Source organism: Melanerpes formicivorus, unplaced genomic scaffold, assembly GCF_026170545.1.
Source record: "Melanerpes formicivorus ecotype bairdi unplaced genomic scaffold, bMelFor1.0.p_v2 SCAF_6, whole genome shotgun sequence".
In the NCBI taxonomy this organism is placed as follows: Eukaryota; Metazoa; Chordata; class Aves; order Piciformes; family Picidae; genus Melanerpes; species Melanerpes formicivorus.
In genome coordinates, this window is record NW_027142358.1 from 13,027,142 (window position 1) to 13,046,086 (window position 18,945).

Here is an 18,945-nt window from a genome sequence, read left to right on the forward strand (position 1 = left end):
CCTCTCCTGTGGCCTTTAGCTGAACTACTTTGCACATGCTCTCTAGGCTGTCTGATACGGTTGACAAGACAGAATGACCATAGAGTCAGACTAAACAGGTTTACTCTTCTTAACCCAGTCTTTCTAAAACCCATAGTTTCTCGTGTTTATACAGTTAAGTCCATGAGGATTACATATGCCTAAATGTTTCTAAATTAGTACATATCATCTATGTTAACAAGCCAAGGGATTTCTTTAAATACAGGGAGTGAAGTTAGATGACCACAGTGGTTCAATTCCATGCTTTAGAAAAGTAATTCCAGATATTCTTGTTTACATATAAACATGCAGTGCACTTAGATTCTTCAGACATATGCTGGTTTGTTAAAATGTTTTCTCTTGCTCTTTCCTCTGTGAGAACAGATGTTCTTTTCCCAAATAGCTCCAGTCTGAACAGTCCATTAAAGAGATAAAAAAAATGTGTATTTTTAAATTTACTTGGTTCCCATGGAAACAGGGGGTTAAATATATACCTGTCTTAAAAGAAACATACTTCATGGAGGTGAAATAAAGTAGACATACAGTGAGACTGTCAGCTGAAGAATGCTGTGAGAACTAAAGTCTTAAAGCTCCTCATGATGTCTTCTGGGTAAACAAGGCAGAACAAGCCCAACTTTGCTGAAGATAGGTAATTTATTAGATTCTTTAGGTGCTTTACATTTGAAGTGGGCAAGCATGGTAAATTATTACCCATCTGTTTTCTGCTGCCTGCACTTAAAGCTGTTTTATAGACAAAGAACAGTGGCTGTCATTTTATCTGAAACTCAAATGCTGCATCAGGTTATAGGAAAAAATTGTTCATATTTTAGTGGTCTCTGAACTGCTAACATGTTTATCATAAAAAAAAAGTAGGAAGTTACTTTTTAATAATCTCAAGTAACTGGTGCATAATAACAGAGGTGAATCCCTCATACATTTCATCTTGCTGGTCAGAATTTATTGAGAATAATTAACTATCAGACAAAGGAAGGACCATGTGTGGTAATGCCTAAGTGTATGTTCTAAGTATAATAAGAATAAATACTACAATAGACAGGAAAACCACTAAGTGCACTTCCCACAATTTTATACAAATAGTTATAATTAAGATTTCTTTCTAGAGAGAGGTATGTAGTAGTCAGGACAATCTTACCTTTATGCCCTCTTGGGACCTAGATCCTGATCTTGAGTAACTATATAAAAAGAAGCAACTCCTCCAGTTCCGCTTACGTCTTTTATATCCTTTGCCTGTTATATGCTGTTTTGGTGGCCTAGATGACTACACTGACTACCTGCCAGCTGCTGAATAATGATCTTAATATAAAATCTTTTGCGTTACTGGATAACAGAATCGATTTAAAGCTACATGCATTAGGGCTAACTCCACTGCAGTGTAGGGAAAACTGTAGTGTGGACTTCTCTCTTCCCTTCCTAGGCGAGTGGCTAAGGACCTCCGTGGGATGGCATCGCCTGGAGCTTCCCTTGTTGAATGCTTCCCCTGACAACTCCATTGGCAAGTCACTCAGCGTTTCTGTGGCACTTGTGTCTTTGCACTTACCTCACAGCCGTTTTGAAGGAGAACTGGGCCATATTGCAGCTTTCCTTCAGCAAGATGGGGCAAGCCTCAACAGAGGTCCAGGTTTAGCAGGGCGATCGCCACCGGGAGCCGCTGCCAGCTCACCTCGTCTCTGCCGGGACTCGGGCACGGCGCCCCTGCCCACGGGGAACACGGCCCGTGGGCCGGGCCAGGGCGGGCTCGGTGCCGGGGGCGGGGCGGGTGTCGCTCGGCCGCATAGCCTCCATTTTGCGGTGTAGCTGCAGGAGAGAGCCTGGGGGCTGCGCAGGTTTCTTCTCAGGTGAGGCACCTGGAGGGGATGGAAGGGAGGAGTTGGCCGCCGTGATCCTCGCGCCTCTTGCCCCGGCCTCTCCGGTTCTCCGTACACACCGCATCCGTGCGGGGGCTCAGGCTCAGCCCCGTTGCGCCCTCCGGCACGGGCGTGCGGGAGTCCGGGACGATTCGAGCGGCAGCCCGAGGCAGGACTCCTGGCGCCGCGGCCGGCCGCCAACTCGGGAACTTGGCAGGTGTCCGTGTGAGGCGCGCCCCAGAGTGTCGTATCCCCCTGGCCGAGGGCCTGCTCACTCGGTGCAGAGCAGGAATGAGGTCCCAGTGGCCTCAGGTGAAGTGAGTAGGATAATATTCGGCTCTGCTTGCAGCTGTGCGTCGCCGGAGGGCTTGCCACACCGGCCTAGGGCTGGTGGCTGAGGGAGCGGGGAGAGACCAGGGCAATACGTGACCGCCATTCCAACCCCGAAACAGAGCGGGGCGGTGGCTCTCCCGGCGAGCAGGGCTGGCTCCGGGCGGTGCGAGGAACAAGAGCAATAGCCCCACCGGGGTCGTTTAAAGGCTGCGGGGGCGGGGGTGTCCTTGGCTGGGGGCGCAGGTGCGCGTGGGGTGGGGTTTCCTCCTGTGCGGGGCTGGGCTTGGGGCTGTTTCGCAGGGGGCAGGCGGCGGCAGTAGAGGAGAAACTTCCCTGGTTTTAACTGCTGGACTGCTGCCCAGCACGCCGGGTTGAGTGCATCCCGTGACGTTAGACCGTCAGAGCTACATTTACCCCTAAAAAACAGGTCCGCCCTTCTTGGATGGTGGCGGGTGCTGGGGACGCCGCTGACTCATCCCCGGACAGGCTTTAAGAGCGCCCGGCCCGCGGCTTAACCCGCTTCCAGCCAGGCCTCGCCCTGTGCCCCGTTCCGGTAAAACGGAGTGGAAATCAAAATCTGATGGAAAATCTTCTATTTTGGCTTTAAAAGTAGCAATATCAGAGCCTCTGTTCTGTTTGAGGATGCTTGTGCTTGAAATAAAGCAAGGCCATGCACTATGGCAGCAGCCATACAGTTTACTTAGTATTGTGTGACTTAATTTGTCTTCTGGAAAATACCTATGTACTTCAGGAGGTTTCAGTAAATACTGCTGCCTGGGCATAGTAAGTTTTGAGAGACTCTTGTAACTGGTGTCAGAAACAAGACTGAAATCCCAGGTGAGCAAACTGGTGACACATGGGTTTGATGGGTGGACCACTAGATGGATAAGGAACTGGCTTGATGGCCGCACCCAAAGAGTGGCTGTCAATGGGTCCATGTCCCAGTGGAGGCCAGTGACACGCGGAGTCCCTCAGGGATCAGTCCTGGGACCCATCTTGTTCAACATCTTTGTGGGTGACATGGACAGTGGCATTGAGTGCACCCTCAGCAAGTTTGCTGATGACACCAAGCTGTGTGGTGCAGCAGACACGCTGGAGGGAAGGGAGGCCATCCAGAGGGACCTTGACAGGCTGGAGAGGTGGGCACAAGCCAACCTCATGAAGTTCAATAAGAGCAAGTGCAGGGTCCTGCATCTGGGTCGAGGTAATCCCAGGCACAAATCCAGGCTGGGCAGTGACTGGCTGGAAAGCAGCCCTGAGGAGAGAGACTTGGGGGTGCTGGTGGACAAAAAGCTCAACAGGAGCTCTCAATGTGCACTTGCAGCCCAGAAAGCCCATCAGATCCTGGGCTGCATCAAGAGAAGTGTGGCCAGCAGGTCAAGGGAGGTGATTCTCCCCCTCTACTCAGCCCTGGTGAGACCCCACCTGGAGTACTGTGTCCAGTTCTGGAGCCCCTATTACAAGAGGGATATGGACGTGTTGGAACGTGTCCAGAGAAGGGTCATGAGGACAATCAGAGGGCTGGAGCACCTCTCCTATGAGGACAGACTGAAGGAGTTGGGGCTGTTCAGTCTGGAGAAAAGAAGGCTCCAAGGTGACCTTATTGTGGCCTTCCAGAATCTGAAGGGGGCCTACAGGAAGGCTGGGGAGGGACTTCTCAGGATCTCAGGTAGTGATAGGACTAGGGGGAATGGAATGAAGCTGGAGGTGGGGAGATTCAGGCTGGATGTGAGGAGGAAGTTCTTCACCATGAGAGTGGTGAAACCCTGGAATGGATTGTCCAGGGGGGTGGTTGAGGCCCCATCCCTGGAGGTGTTTAAGACCAGGCTGGATGAGGCTCTGGCCAGCCTGATCTAGTGTGGGGTGTCCCTGCCCATGGCAGGGGGGTTGGAATTAGATGATCCTTGTGGTCCCTTCCAACCCTGACTGATTCTATGATTCTATACCCATCTAGTTATAAAAGGTCCGCAGTAATTGAAGCAGCAGTCCTTACTGGACATTTATATTAATCTGTCATTATAGAATGAAAAATAAAAGAAAAAAAATCAGATACATCAAGCACATGCAAAGAAAACATTTTTATTTTGCCTTTGTAATTCAGACGAACAACAAAAAGGAATCAAAGCCTTGTTAAAAGTGTGATGATCCACTGAAATACCACAATTCCCACTGCCTGGCCCCAAAAAAACCCTTGCATCACAAATTGAATGCTGGAAAAGGAACCAATACAACAAAAGTAAGGAAAGCATTGAACAATTTACTGGTGCACTTTAAGTCACAGGTTTACACGGGCGGTTAATTTGCTCATCAAAAATAAAGCATAGCCTTGTTTGCTTGAAAGTGAGATGTTGGAAATTCATGCCTTTTATGTTTGCTAGTAAATCAGAGACATAGCTGAAAAATTAATTCTGAATGCATTACCTTAACCAGTAAGTCTAAAATGTGGTGTATTTTAATATGATTAAAAGATTGCTGGAGCATAATTATTCTATCACAGTATTACAATACATTAGAGGTGGGAAGGGACCTCCAGAGATCATCAGGTCCAATGCCCCTGCCAAAGCAGGATCACCTAGGGTAGTCCACACAGGGATGCAGCCAGGTGGGTTTTTAAAGTCTTCGGAGGAGACTCCACAACCTCTCTTGGCAGCCTGTTCCAGTGCTCCATCACCCTCACTGTAAAGAAGTTCCTCCTCATGTTGAGGTGAAATCTCTGTTCAAGCTTGTACCCATTGTTCCTTGTCTTAATATTGCACAAAAGAGATTGCCCCCCACCGCTTGACACCCACCCCTCAGGTATTTATACACATTGCACAAACAAAACTTTTTACAGCCTCTGAAACAGCTGAGTTGCCATCACTAGCCACTGATTTTGCATCATGATAAACATAGTAAGTTGTACAGTGGAAATGATACAGTGCCCCTCAGTAAGTTTTACAGACACCATAATCCTGCATTTCAAATGGTGGAACTTGAGCAGAATGACAGGAAGCTGAAAAGCTGAAGGGTTGGGGGGGGTTGTTGTTGTTGTTGATTGATTTTTAATACTGTTTTGCTAACATAGTATTTTCTTGTAAGCAGGAGTGAAACTAAAATCAGAAGGAAGTGTTGCTGGTCATCTTGTTCCTGAAAGGAGTTACAATTAGCATTAGGAGTCAGAAATACCAATAGAAATGTCCTGTTGAAAGCCATATTTAGTCCATTAAGCAGCTGTCAGTAGTAACTGTTGTACAGGTACTGGTTCAAGGTGTTTCTTAGGGAAATAACTAGCCATTAATAGTGTTTATGATTAAAACATAGATTTACAAGTACACCTCATGTTGTTCTCTCCCCTTCATTTTTATTTGGAAGTGATGATCCAAGTTTTGTCAGTGTGAGACTTCATAGCTGTGCTTTTCTGCAAGTTGGTTTTGGCTATTATTTGAACTGGCTATTATTTGAACTGACCTTCCTTTTGTGCAGCTAAGGTGCATACTGACAAACATGTCATGAGTAACTCCAACGTCCTGATCAGGGAATCTAGCTGGCTGGCATTTCTTCCCCCTGCCATTAAATGTTTTGTAATCTGGCTAATGGCCTCAAAATTCCCTGTTCAACTGGTTGTTCAATGTGGGGGATGCTTTGTCCCATTCTGTTCCTACTCCCCAGGCTCCTCTGTTAAAAATGACACTAAAATAAACAGTTATTTGCAGAGAACAGAAATCAAATTAATTGAATGAATGCAGCAGGATTACATGTTTCTATTCTCATTTTACACAGGATGCACTGGGTGCTCCTCTTTAAAGAGAAACTACCCCCATGAAGGCTGCTTGGTGCGTTGTGGGGCTGGGGCCCTTCCTTAGCCTGACCCTTCCATTTCTGTTCTGGCAAAGGGCTCGGCCCTCTCCTGCTGGCACTTCGAAGTGCATTTCAGGATTTGTTTGGGAGACTGAAGCCTCTTACTATGCTTCAATCAACGTCCATCTGACCCTAAGTAAGAGTGGTAGTTAATGACAAAGTTTAAGATCCTTGCCTTCTGAATACTGCTTGGTTTAACAGTTGACAGGTACCCTGGGCTATTCTAAACCTCTTAGACATACTGTTCAAGCAAGTAACTACTACAAACTTTGATACAGTGCCTTGACATTGAAAATACCCTTTTTTTTTCCTTTCCCAGAATGGCATACCCAGGTTATCCCCCTTCTGATGGCTACCCTGCTTTCCCTGGTTATCCTGTAAGTATGCCTCTTAAATTTGTCTAATTCCTAATGTATTTATATTGTCAATAGCCCTTCTTCCTATAATGACTAAATAGTAGCTGTCAGTTCATATACAGTATTCTCTAGAGATCATGGTCTTTGTTCTTGTCTTTATATCCCTGAGGATGTCTTTAGAGTTGTCTGACAAGAATTCTAAGAAGGAAGTTTTTAGATTTTGTTTGTTTGTTTGTTTTAATGTTAGCTATTGTTCAAGAAAAATTTTTGATGGCTTGGTCTTGTTTCAGTTTATCTTGGTCTTGCAAGTTTGTTTGGGTTTTATATAACTAACTCAGCACATCTTTTAAAGTATCAGTAGCTCTTACACAAGTATGAGGGTCTGTACGTACAGGATGTAGGATCAGAGCTAATCTCTGATTCAGTTTCTGCTACCGTCTCTACCACATATTACATGTAGCTGTATCCCAGGACTTACAGAGATGCTGAACAAACTTCAGTGGACATTACCCTCACAAAGAACTTAGAATGCTTTATTTATGTAGTCCAGCTTTCATACAACACCAAATAAATACTTTTCTGGGGATAAATGACACTGTATCTTGACTTTGACCCCCTATTCTTTAGCCACAGAACTTTGTTCCACTCTCAGCTCATGACTGGACTAAAAATTCCAATGAATCTTAATGGAGGCATATAGATGTTTGACTTCATTTAAAATCTGTAATACGCGTTCAGAGTCAGTTGTCCAGATTTAGTCACTGAATATCCACACTTTACAACCTAGATTCCAAAAGAAATGCTAAAAACCCCTCACCTCTCTTTTAAGTTCTTAACCATACAACTTTTGTAAGTACTTGTCCTGTAGTTGACAATTGTGGCTCAGCAGTGCATGTCCCTGGGTAGGAAGGCTAATGACACACAAGCCTTCAGTAAGAGCAAAGCCAGGATGTCAGAGGGAATTACTACACCTCTCTGCTCAATGCTTGTGGCCACATCTGGAATACCATGTCTAGTGGCCTCCTAGTATAACACAGATATGGACAAACAAGAGTGTCCCGTGAGGGCTGCTCACCTAGAGAAGGCTAAGCAGAGATCTGTTCAGTCTTCTGCTAGGTAGGAAGAAATGTAGACATTGGAGCCAGAATCCTGTCAGAGGTACACAGTGATAGGGCAGCTGTAATTTGAGGAAAATATTTTTCACTATGAGAGCAGTCATAGTCAGAGAGGCTGCAGATTCACTGTTCCTTCGAGATACTGAAAACTTGACAAGGCCTCACATTAATACTGAGGCTGGCCCTGCTTTGAACGTGGATGGGATCAGAGCCCATCCAGGTGCTTTACACCCTGCAACACTCTGATTCTGTACCAACATGGGAAATACATCAGAAAACCCAACCAGCAGGTCCCCATCCAGGCATCAGGAATTGTGCTGATGCTGCTTCGTGTGCTGAATCTAATTGTGTAATTCCTGTATTATACACATGGACATTATGGTAATTTGAGAAAACATTTTTACTCTAGTGTCCCATCAGCAGGTGTACAGACAGCCCATTTCTGTGTTTCAGCCAACAGGACAGGAGTCTGTCTATCCACCAGCGGGTCAGTACACCTATCCTTCTGTTCCTGGAGGATACCCTCCAGCAGGAGGAGGGACCTATCCTGCAGCTCCACCAAATGCTGGGTATCCAGGAGCAGCAGCATATCCTGCTCCAGGGGGCTACCCTGCCCCAGGGGGCTACTCTGGAATTCCCCAGGCTGGAGGAATGCCACCTTATCCTGGAGGTAATTTTGATCTTTTGTTGGAGCACCCCTCGGGAGTGGTTTCTGGTGTAACCATTCCCTGTGCTGGGTAGAAGTAGTAAAGAAAAGCAGCTTTGTTCAGCAATCAATTTAGGCAGCAGCATGCAGGTAGCCAGACAGGCCGCTATCTAGCAGTAAATACCTGCATGTTGATGGTAAGTCTTGATGGGTTTGAGCCACTGCACAGTGACAGAGAAGTTAAGTCTCTTGCATAGCTCTGCTCAATAACCTGGCTCATGTTGTTTCAGAAATCAAGTACAAAACATTATAAGTGTGCTGATTTTTTTTTCTTCTCCTAGCTCCTACAGGGCCTGGGTTTGGTGTGCCTCCTTCTGGCCCTGGCTTTGGTGGCTACCCACAGCCTCCTGCACAAAGCTATGCTGGAGGTGGACCAGCACAAATTCCAGGTATGTCATATATAAGAAATATTAAGCATTGTCATGGAGTCAGTTGAAGCTGTTGCTGTTACTCCACAGTTAAACCAAGAGATCTTAGTACACAGGCCCTTAGGCCCTTAGCTTTGTTACCTTTAGCTGTTGAGGCTTGTATGCTATACACCTCCTACCACCTTTCTCAACAAGACCACTGAAGGACTGAATCATGTTTACAGATGCTGCATCCAAGGGATGGCTGTCACTCATTAATGGTCATGATGTAAGGGTTTAAGTGCTTATCCATCTTCGAACTGATGAGAACTGTGAAATTTAGTCTGCACATTCAATAGCTGGCTGTTCTGTTCACCTCAAAGAATGGGATGCATTTTTCACACCTGTGTGCTCCCTGGCATAGTGGGGGGAGTGGGAAGGAGGACGACCATAATTGCTTAAAAACAGTGCAATGGTTCTAATGCTTTGAGTGGTCAGTTATCAACAAGACAATTTATGTCCAAGAATGTGTCAGTTTTGTTTGCAAGAAATTCAAGCACCAAACTAGTTTTGGTGGTTTTTTTTTACGATTGCCTTCTTAACTCTACTAATGACTACAGTGCTGTTAAAATGGTAACAATTGTACCTGTGTATTATGGAACGAAAGTAAGATTCTAGTACCAAAACCATGCAGTTGTAGCTTTTGTATCCCCAGTGCTTTTGATCACAAAATGAGACTCCTTCAGTACTTTTTGCACCAGGGAACACTTAGTGTTTATAATTCATAAGCTCAACAATTTAAAGTGTTTGACTTTTTAAAGAGAGCATAGGACATCCACTCTTCATTCGTGTGGCCTATCCTGGCTTTCATGAAAGACAGCAATATTGAGTAAAGAAAGATCCTTCCTCTTCCCACAGCACTGTTAAGTTTCATAGTTTTACAATTGCCTTGTTTGTGGACGTACCAGAATGTGTCTGTCAGTGCTTCTTCCCCTCAGGCAAGAAGTTCCGTTACTGATCATGATAGGTATCATTACTTAGGAAACAGGTTATTTGTAGTGGTATGTCTGTAAATGGCTCTATTTTCAGATTAGATAGCATTTACATAATAAGAAGAGACCTAATTAATTCCTTTTATCACATTTTCTGCTTTATTTTCAGTAGGATATCCTGGTGGACAAGCACCATCACCAATGCCCAGTCTGGTATGTGCTGTATCCTCTTCTATAATCAATCTTCTGTGGTTCTAATGTTTTTACAGCTGGTTTCCAACAGTTAACAGTGTATTCTACATCAAGAATTCCTGGTTACATTCAGGGTATAATCTTCACAACAATCATAATTCAGTATCTGTGTATATTTGCTAATAAAAATCTTCATCCACACAACTAGGTAAGAGCAAAGCTTTGGCACTGGTGGCTCAAAGCTCTTTAAGACAACTATGTCGCTCTGATTCTATGCTAGAGAAAAGATAGGAAGCCAACAGACAATTCCTTCTGAAGCACTGATTCCAAAGTTGTGGTTTCAATTTGAATTTATATTGTGCAGGACAGCTAGTTACACGTGACTCTCATTTTCAGCCTGCAGCAGTGGTTCAGGGTACCCAGGGCACGATTCAAGCTGCCTCAAACTTTGACGCTGGAAGGGATGCAGAAATACTACGCAAAGCTATGAAAGGGTTTGGTAAGTAAGCAATAGAAGCCTAAATTTCCACTGAGCTAACTTCGTGCCATTTTGTCCTTTTCCTCAATTTCTATATAACTATGTGTTTTTTTTCCACCAAGCTTTTCAAAAGTCAACTTCCAAAATGATTTGGGCAATTCAGTAGACTGAAGTTACATCGAAAATGTGACACAGACTTAGGTGGCAGTCATTTATTTTGTAGCTGTGACCAAATGCAAGATTGTAAAATGCAGATTCAGAGGGATTATTAAGACTTCTTACATGAAACTGCCCTTCTGTTTCCAAGGAACTGATGAGCAGGCTATCATAAATGTTGTTGCTAACCGCTCCAATGATCAAAGGCAAAAAATCAAGGCAGCTTTCAAGACTATGTATGGCAAGGTATGTTCATTAGTTCTTTGCATCAGTAAACCTTCAGCTGCTGCTTTAACTGCTGTACTGCATTTTAGTCCTGAGGAGTAGTTCGGGCACTTTTAAAATGAGCTTCTTTTGGTTCTATTCTCATGTGTTGGGACACATCTGGTATTTAACAGGATGTCGTGACACAGTGTTGTTCTGATAGCTGGCAGGACACAGGGGTGGGAAAGGCTGGGGGATGGCTCTGTCCCTGACTAAACAAGAAGCTTCTGTGCTTTTGTAGTGCTTGATAGAAAATAATCAAGCTTAAACTGTCCTGGTATTTGTGTCTGAAGCTACTGTTGTATGCACACAAAACAGCACTGAAATGTGGTTTGTTTTTTTCATCAGAAGTAAACTGAGAAACTGGCTGAGGATCAGGAAAAGGCTGAGATTATTTAATTTCTTCCCTCTGTCATTTTTGCAACTTGAAGTGAAATTCTATAGTTGTGATATTTTTCAGGACCTGACTAGGTCCTAATTAGTGGGGAGACAGTGGAGAAGAGCTGAGCTATCAAAGTTTTGGACAGAGGAAAGTTCTTTATAAAAACACCACAAAGGTAGAAATCAGTCACACCAATTCTATTTGATGATTTTTTCCCCCACTATATAATCTACCTTGCTAACACTCTCAAGTCTTTTTTGTGTTTATAACTGAACAGGATTTAATTAAAGACCTGAAGTCTGAGTTAAGTGGGAATGTGGAAGAACTGATTCTAGCACTCTTCATGCCTAGTACCTACTACGATGCCTGGAGCTTACGTCATGCAATGAAGGTGCGCTTTTCCTGTGAACTAAGTAGTTGAATAGAGTTTTTAAATGCTCGTCTAAGAAGAGAGAAATCCTGTACTGGCAAACAAATTTTGGGACTGTGTGGTTTAAAACTCCATCCTGCTGTGTCCCCACTTACAGCCAATTTCTGCAGGCTTAGCCAGTTGTCCATTCGTGTCCACTCTGGAGAGTGTAAACTCCTGTGAGATACAACTTTGTTCTCTCCCACTTGTTCATAACTTTTGCTAGAACCTTGAGAGGGCCAGGGTGCTGTTAAAACCGTAACCACTGCTTAAAATAAAAGTACAGGTATGTACCTCTCCTTACTAGGAACAAACCATTATTACTGAAAGATATTTTTTGATTATTGCAGCTTTTTTCCAAAAGTATAACAACTTTTTTTAAGGTGAGATGCTGCATCTGTTTATCTATTCAGTTATTAAGAGTGCACCATAGATTAAAACAACTAGCTCACCTAAACTTTTAGCACAGGTAAAGTGGTACATCCAGTTTACCAGCATTTCTTGCTTGTTTTGAGCTGCAGCAGCCAGCAGGTGGCTGACACTAGAAAGAAGTAACTTAATCCATGTATGAATACAGACCTTCTAAAGAATGTGAATCTTAAATGAAGATGTCTTAGTGGAGCCAATAGCCCCTCCATTAAAAAAAACAACCAACCAAAATCCATTAAAAAAGACCAAATAAAACCAAAAAACCATTACCTATGAATAGATCTATTTGAGATTTCTAATACTTGCCTGAAGAGATACCACCATCCCAGTAATATGTCAGTGTATACAGAACTCACATTTTATTTTTATTCTGGGAGAGGGCAGCATGTATGAAAAATTCTTGCAAGTGCTCCTTGTTGAGGAAGCAGCCACATGTGGAATAAGGAACACACTTCTGTGCTCACTGAGAGAATTTGTGTATCTTTGGCTTTAACGATTATCACAAAGCTCTACCTTCCTCCTGTATGCTTGTAGATGAAGGCTGCCGAAGAAATTTCTTCCTAAACCATTTTCTAGTTATCTTTGGCTTGTGTCACTGTTGTGGAGCTATAGTTTTGGGGTACTTTCTTGAACTGGTGCAGAATCAAATGTTTGAGGAATCTTCATTCCTTTTTAAGTATGCAGACTTGGTGCTTTCACAGTGTGAGGATACAGTTCTTACAGTATGGACTATATTAAGCTTTGAAATAACAGATGATGGCTTAATTTCACAGTTGAAGAAAACTGAGTAGGTAGTGCTTTGTAGTTATGCCCACTTTTCCTCTGCCTACAGGGAGTAGGCACTCAGGAGAGAGTGCTGACCGAGATCCTCTGTACAAGGACAAACCAGGAAATACGAGAAATAGTGAACTGCTATAAATCAGAATTTGGACGGGACATCGAACATGACATCAGAGCAGACACTTCAGGACACTATGAACGATTACTTATATCCATGTGCCAAGTGAGCTTTCTTTGCTTTTCTTCTTTTTTTTCTTTTAATAAGATAACGGCGTACAGTATGACTTCAATGCACATAGTCACAATGGCTCCACAAAGAGCCTGTGTATGTTTAGCAAGAGCAAGGGTTTGATAAAAACCTGCTCTGGGCCATCAGTTTATTCCCTAATGACAAGATGGGACACTTCAGTCCCTCCTCAGGGAAGAGATACTTGCTATCTACAAATCTATCACGAATTGTGTGAACTCATTTAGCACCCTATGTTCATCTCAAGGAACTTAAGTGTAAATACATTATTGTGCAGATCCAATCGAGTGGTACTGTAAAGCAGTGCTCCAGGCTGCTGTTAAAGTAAAATGCTTTTGTATTTTTTGCATACATTAACTAAACAGTTGTGTGACTCTGACACAATAAGCATGAAGAACACCTGTGAGAATCCCTGTGAACAAGCTAAGAGATACCATGGGGCAAAATGTACCTCCCAAATTACACCACTGCCTCCCTTCCCTTCCCTTCCCTTCCCTTCCCTTCCCTTCCCTTCCCTTCCCTTCCCTTCCCTTCCCTTCCCTTCCCTTCCCTTCCCTTCCCTTCCCTTCCCTTCCCTTCCCTTCCCTTCCCTTCCCTTCCCTTCCCTTCCCTTCCCTTCCCTTCCCTTCCCTTCCCTTCCCTTCCCTTCCCTTCCCTTCCCTTCCCTTCCCTTCCCTTCCCTTCCCTTCCCTTCCCTTCCCTTCCCTTCCCTTCCCTGGGATTAGGGAGGTGCTACTTACTAAACTCAGGTAAACATTGGAGCCTGCTTATTGTGTATAATTTACTAGAGCCCCTTCTGTGTTGAAGGCCAGTAACTTGCACTTACCTGTCTTTGGAAAGAAATAGGTACTAATGAAACTTCCTCCATTTCTGTGATCAATCTGTCTATTTACTGTTAGAACTTCCATGATGCTTCTTTATCTCATTTTCCTCTGCCTCTCTGAGAGCTCTGCTATGCAGTTAGGGATTTGGATTAGAAAGTCAAAATCCACAAGAAAGCAAACCTTGAAAAGCTCATGCTGCTAATTTTTATTTTGATAAATCCAGTACTCTACAGTAACTGACAATCACATAATTTAAATATTATATTAACCACTATAGATACAACAGTATTTGAGAGAATGTATCCAGCCTACTCAGACAGTGTATTTAGCAATATTCATCCATGCACTGGGCAGCAAGGAAAAAAAAGGGGGGGAAAATCAAAGCACACAAACTTTCATATAAGCCCTAATGACATATTACAGCTATAGTAAACGTTTTCTGGAGACATTCTTACTTAAAATTAGCAAATCCTAAATAAAATAGAAGACCTGAGATATTTCAGGTGTGCATATTCAGTAAAATAATTCATTAGTTTGTTTGGGAAGATTCTTTGCAACTTGAAGCCTAGAAACAAACAAACCAAGAGAAAGCTTACATTAAGTAAACCAGAGAATTAAGTACAGTACTTAATTAGAACTATGAGATGGTATGTAGAGGTGAAGTTGGCTGAATCTGTATCCACAGTTTAAAGCATGCCCTACAGATAGGGTTCTGGGCCACTTTCGTATTTATTGCCTATAAGAAATATTAAACCAAAGAGTAGTTTTAAAGGTACGTAGTGTATTGCAAACTGGTATTGCTCTTTCTGCTTAAAGCTTTGAAGATATATCCTTGGGGTCTACACTGCAAGCAGCTAAAGCATAGCCTTCTCTATGCAATTTCATTTGATATCTGTTGTCTTTGCTTTTAGGGTAATCGGGATGAGAATCAAACTGTGGATTACCAAAAGGCTCAAGAAGACGCTCAGCGTCTGTACCAAGCAGGTGAAGGAAAACTGGGAACTGATGAGTCTTGCTTCAACATGGTTCTGGCAAGCAGAAGTTTTCCCCAACTGAAAGCAACAGTTGAAGCATACTCCAGGGTAGGAGTTCTTCTCTTACTTCAAATGAGCTTGATCAGTGTATTTTAAAATGAAAGGTCCAGTTGTTACAGCATCTCATTGTCCGCATGTTCATCTCATTTGTTTGTAGATTGCTAATCGTGATTTATTAAGCAGCATTGACCGAGAATTTTCTGGAAACGTGGAACGTGGTTTGAAGACTATTTGTAAGTGCTATGTTCTTCCCTCCCCTAGTCCCTTAGGAATCAAGCCTTCTAAACTTAATTGAAGAAGAATCTAATTCAGCATTGGCCGTATGGCAAATAAACTCACAACCTGAGGCTGCTGGCGCAAAAGTAACTTCAGTTATTCAAATTATTCACTTTACACTTAACTGGAGAAAATAAGCATCCACCATGAAGAAGTCAGTTAAAAAGAAGAAAAGGCCTTAGAGAGCTACTTGTCACTCCTCTGGGAAGGCAGGCAACTGTACAGAAAATGGGGCACTGGTTAGTGCTTGTAGTTGTAATTTTCAGAGCTCTGCAAACAGTGTGAGTACCAGGGTAACAGAGCCATGGCTGCAGCACAGCAGACTCCTGAGCCATCCACACATGATCTTAGAATCAACATGAACCTACTGTCGGCACAGTTCCCTTTCCACTCCTCTTTCTCCCACCCCACCTTTCCCCCCAAAAAGTCATCATGTGTTAAGAAAAACTTCAGCAAAATAGAAGCCCTGTTCTTCCTGCTGGCTTATTACAGTAAAGCCGTTCTAATTCAGCAGAATTTGCTCATGTAGTAAGTATCAATTACTAGTAAATCTGCAGACACCAGTCCAACCAGTTCTTACTTAAATGACAGCATTTCTGTAGCCATAATGGGTAAAAATGTCACAGATTGTATTTTGCTAGAGTTGTATGGGAAAAGTTCAGCTCCAAGAATCATGTAACAGAATAAAGGCTCATTTGTCTCTGAGTGTGAACAATCTAACTGAAATTAGATCCACTCTGTAACTACCAGAGCGAGAACTTTTTACAGCTGTACTTTTCCTAGTGAGATTCTAGCAATGGAACATGAGTAAAGTGCCTTGTATCCTAGTACCAGCTATGGAAGGAGAGTAACTGTTTTTAAATTACCTATTTGAGAAGTAAGGTTTCAACCAGCTTTGAAAGCAATTCCAGAGAAGTTAACTGTTAATAACCATAGCTCCTCTTGTAAAGGAATGCTTCATTTGGTCATCATGAAACTAAACACTCTATAAAACAGATCCTTTAATCCACAGTAACCAGATCTTCACCAGTACCTGTCTCTAGCTGCCTACAGCAAAAGTCCTGAATTGGTCCTGCCCTCGCAGCATTGCTACACAGTGCACAGTGCTAGAAGTAATCTTACAACTGTCCTTTATTGCAGTGCAATGTGCTTTAAATCGCCCAGCCTTTTTTGCAGAAAGACTGTATTACGCTATGAAAGGAGCTGGCACAGACGATTCTACTCTCATCAGAATTATAGTTACTCGCAGTGAGGTAAGAAACCTTCTCCTCTGTAAATGTTGCATGTAGTGGAAAGCTACCTACATAACCAGCTTTTTGTCACAGAATGATTGGGGTTGGAAGGGACCCCCATGCCATTGGCAGGGACACCTTCCACTGGAAGGTGGAAGACTTCTTTTTCCCCTTAGTCCTTCTTCCATAGCTGTCAAAATCATGCATTGAAGGGAAGCTTTTATGGGGATTAAGATTTACATGATCCTGCTTGTTTCAAACCCACATTTAATCTAGTAACTTAACTGCTTTGGGCTATGAAGCAGTACTGCTTGTCTTCTTTCTTAACTGGGGTGCAGATAACACCTCAAGTTCAAAGGCTCAGCTGTTAAAGAGTTGGGATAGCACAGTCCTAACAAAAGAACAACTGCTAGACTCTCTGCTTTGGGAGCTGCCCCTGTCCGTAGAGGGACCAGCTGGCTTCTAAGATGTGCAGTTTATTAATTGTACATTTAACCCTTGACAGGTGTTCTGTAGTCCCTGAGGGGGGAGGTGCAGGGTGGCTGTCAAGGAGATCAAATCATGCACTGTGTTTGAGATTTGTGATTTCTTCTTTTTCCCCCTGTGCACAGATTGACCTTGTGCAAATTAAACAGATGTTCACACAAATGTATCAGAAGACTTTGGCTACAATGATAGCAAGCGATACAAGCGGCGATTACCGGCGCTTGCTGCTGGCAATTGTTGGGCAGTAGAAGATTATTTGTTTTCTTTTTTAAAACAAACTGGAGGATGTGGAATGTGCTTTATGCAGACATGACTATCCTTGTGTAGGAGAATAACTTTAAACTTTGTATAATCAATTATACCTTCTAGATGATTCAATAAGCTTGTTGCACTTACAATTGCCTTAATTTACAGCACATAATATTCTTTATTGTATAATAAAAGATATATCTTGTCTATTAGTCTAAGCCTTAGTCCTTTTGACCCTCTGCCAGACTTCTGGATGAATAAACTGTCTTGGACAAAATTCCAGCATCAGCAACTTGTTTGAAGTACCTGAGTTAACTGTAGGTGACAAAAAAACCCCTGAGGATATGATAGAAAGCATTTTAGCACCCCCTCCCTCCATTTAATGTCTTTCCATCATAATGTGCCTTCACTCCCCTATTTAATTTCTTTAATTAATTACCATTAGTGATGATCTACCATTATGCTTAAGGCAGCAAAGGAAATGAGAAATCATTATTTGATCTAATTCTGAAGTCTCTCTCTGTAAAGGAAGGGGTTATACAGCAACTGACTGACTTAAAAAAGCTAGTATCGAAATGCTCATGCTACACAACGTGTAAATCCCAACTGGAAGTGACAACGACCTAAACAATATAAATGGCCACGTGGATGTTTTCAAAAGGCTGAAAGAGAACAGCATGGAAGGGCACATTTGGTTTTTCAGAAAGCCACAGTAATTCTGTCCCCTGTCATAAACATAACAGAAGCTTCAAGAGTCCAGCAGCTGGCAATGTGTTTCCTAACATTTCTAAGCAACTCTTTACCAAGTAACAGTTGTATTATAGGACACCCTCAACCAACCACCACCCCCTATTTCTAATGCTTCTCAAACATAATAGCCAGGGCTGGTAGAGTTGGTTCTAATATGGCAGACCTTTCACTCTTACACACCATCTATGTGAAGGTTTTTGCAAAACAATAATCATAGAATCATAGACTCAGTAAGGTTGGAAGAGACCTCAAAGATCATCAAGTCCAACCTGTCACCACAGACCTCATGACTACTAAACCATAGCACCAAGTGCCACGTCCAGTGCCCTCTTGAACACCTCCAGGGATGGTGACTCCACCACCTCCCTGGGCAGCCCATTCCAACAGATAACAACTCTTTCTCTGAAGAACATTCTCCTCACCTCACCTTCCTCTGGCACAGCTTGAGACTGTGTCCTCTTGTTCTGGTGTGGTTGCCTGGGAGAAGAGACCAACCCCCTCCTGGCTACAGCCACCCTTCAGGTAGTTGTAGACAGCAGTGAGGTCTCCCCTCAGCCTCCTCTTCTCCAGGCTAAACAATCCCAACTCACTCAGCCTCTCCTCGTAGGGCTTGTGCTCAAGGCCTCTCACCAGCCTCACTGCCCTTCCATGGACACGTTCAAGAGTCTCATTGTCCTTCTTAAATTGAGGGGCCCAGAACTAGATGCAGTACTCAAGGTGTGGCCTAACCAGTGCTGAGTACAGGGGCAGAATGACTTCCCTGCTCCTGGCTGGCCACACTTCTTGATGCAGGCCAGGATGCCATTGGCCTTCTTGGCATAATAGATACCAAGTTTACCAGAAAAGGTTAAGTATTTCACTTACATGAATATTTTGCAACCTAAATCTGACTGTAGACTACAAACATTTTCTGACATTAAACTCAGAAATACAGACCAGCTTAAAGTCCTTGGGTCAGGGTAAAACTAAATATTCCAAATGCAAACAGTAGACAGAAGAAGCTTAGAGGAGACTTTTAAAGACATTCCACTCTGCAGTACTTTGGTCATCCTTGGTGCAAGTACCCACTGCGATGCACCTGTCAACAGCTTTACAAGCTTGACCAAGATTTGTCTTAAGCTTTGGGTTTTGTTTCTTCGCTCTTGAGCAAACTTCCTTATAATTGAAAAAGCTCAGCATTTAATAAGT

General features: G+C 43.2%; 2 protein-coding genes across 6 annotated transcripts in view; one reads left to right on the top strand and one right to left on the bottom strand.

Moving 5' to 3' along the window:
* The first annotated feature begins 1,438 nt into the window (after positions 1-1,438).
* On the top strand, positions 1,439-17,299 carry ANXA7 (annexin A7). 4 transcript variants are annotated; one of them, XM_068139804.1, is made up of 13 exons: positions 1,439-1,531; positions 6,373-6,430; positions 7,978-8,194; positions 8,512-8,619; positions 9,739-9,782; positions 10,158-10,260; positions 10,547-10,641; positions 11,319-11,432; positions 12,712-12,882; positions 14,642-14,812; positions 14,922-14,997; positions 16,181-16,293; positions 16,884-17,299. In XM_068139804.1, the coding sequence occupies exons 2-13, from the start codon at positions 6,374-6,376 to the stop codon at positions 17,004-17,006; spliced, it is 1,392 nt and encodes a 463-aa protein (XP_067995905.1). In that variant the 5' UTR covers positions 1,439-1,531; position 6,373; the 3' UTR covers positions 17,007-17,299. The 4 variants fall into 4 exon arrangements, with proteins under 4 accessions (XP_067995905.1, XP_067995904.1, XP_067995902.1 ...); XM_068139803.1 differs by lacking the exon at positions 1,439-1,531 and adding an exon at positions 1,780-1,874; XM_068139801.1 differs by lacking the exon at positions 1,439-1,531 and adding an exon at positions 4,374-4,452.
* PPP3CB (protein phosphatase 3 catalytic subunit beta) overlaps positions 4,437-18,945 on the bottom strand; it is a 62,732-nt gene continuing 48,223 nt past the window's right edge. Inside the window, exon 16 of one of the 2 annotated variants that reach the window (XR_010987503.1) lies at positions 4,437-5,342. The gene's annotated coding sequence lies outside the window, so the exon portion shown is untranslated. Of the gene's footprint in view, positions 5,343-13,619; positions 14,296-18,945 lie in introns of those variants that run through there. The other variant, XR_010987502.1, reaches the window with a different exon arrangement.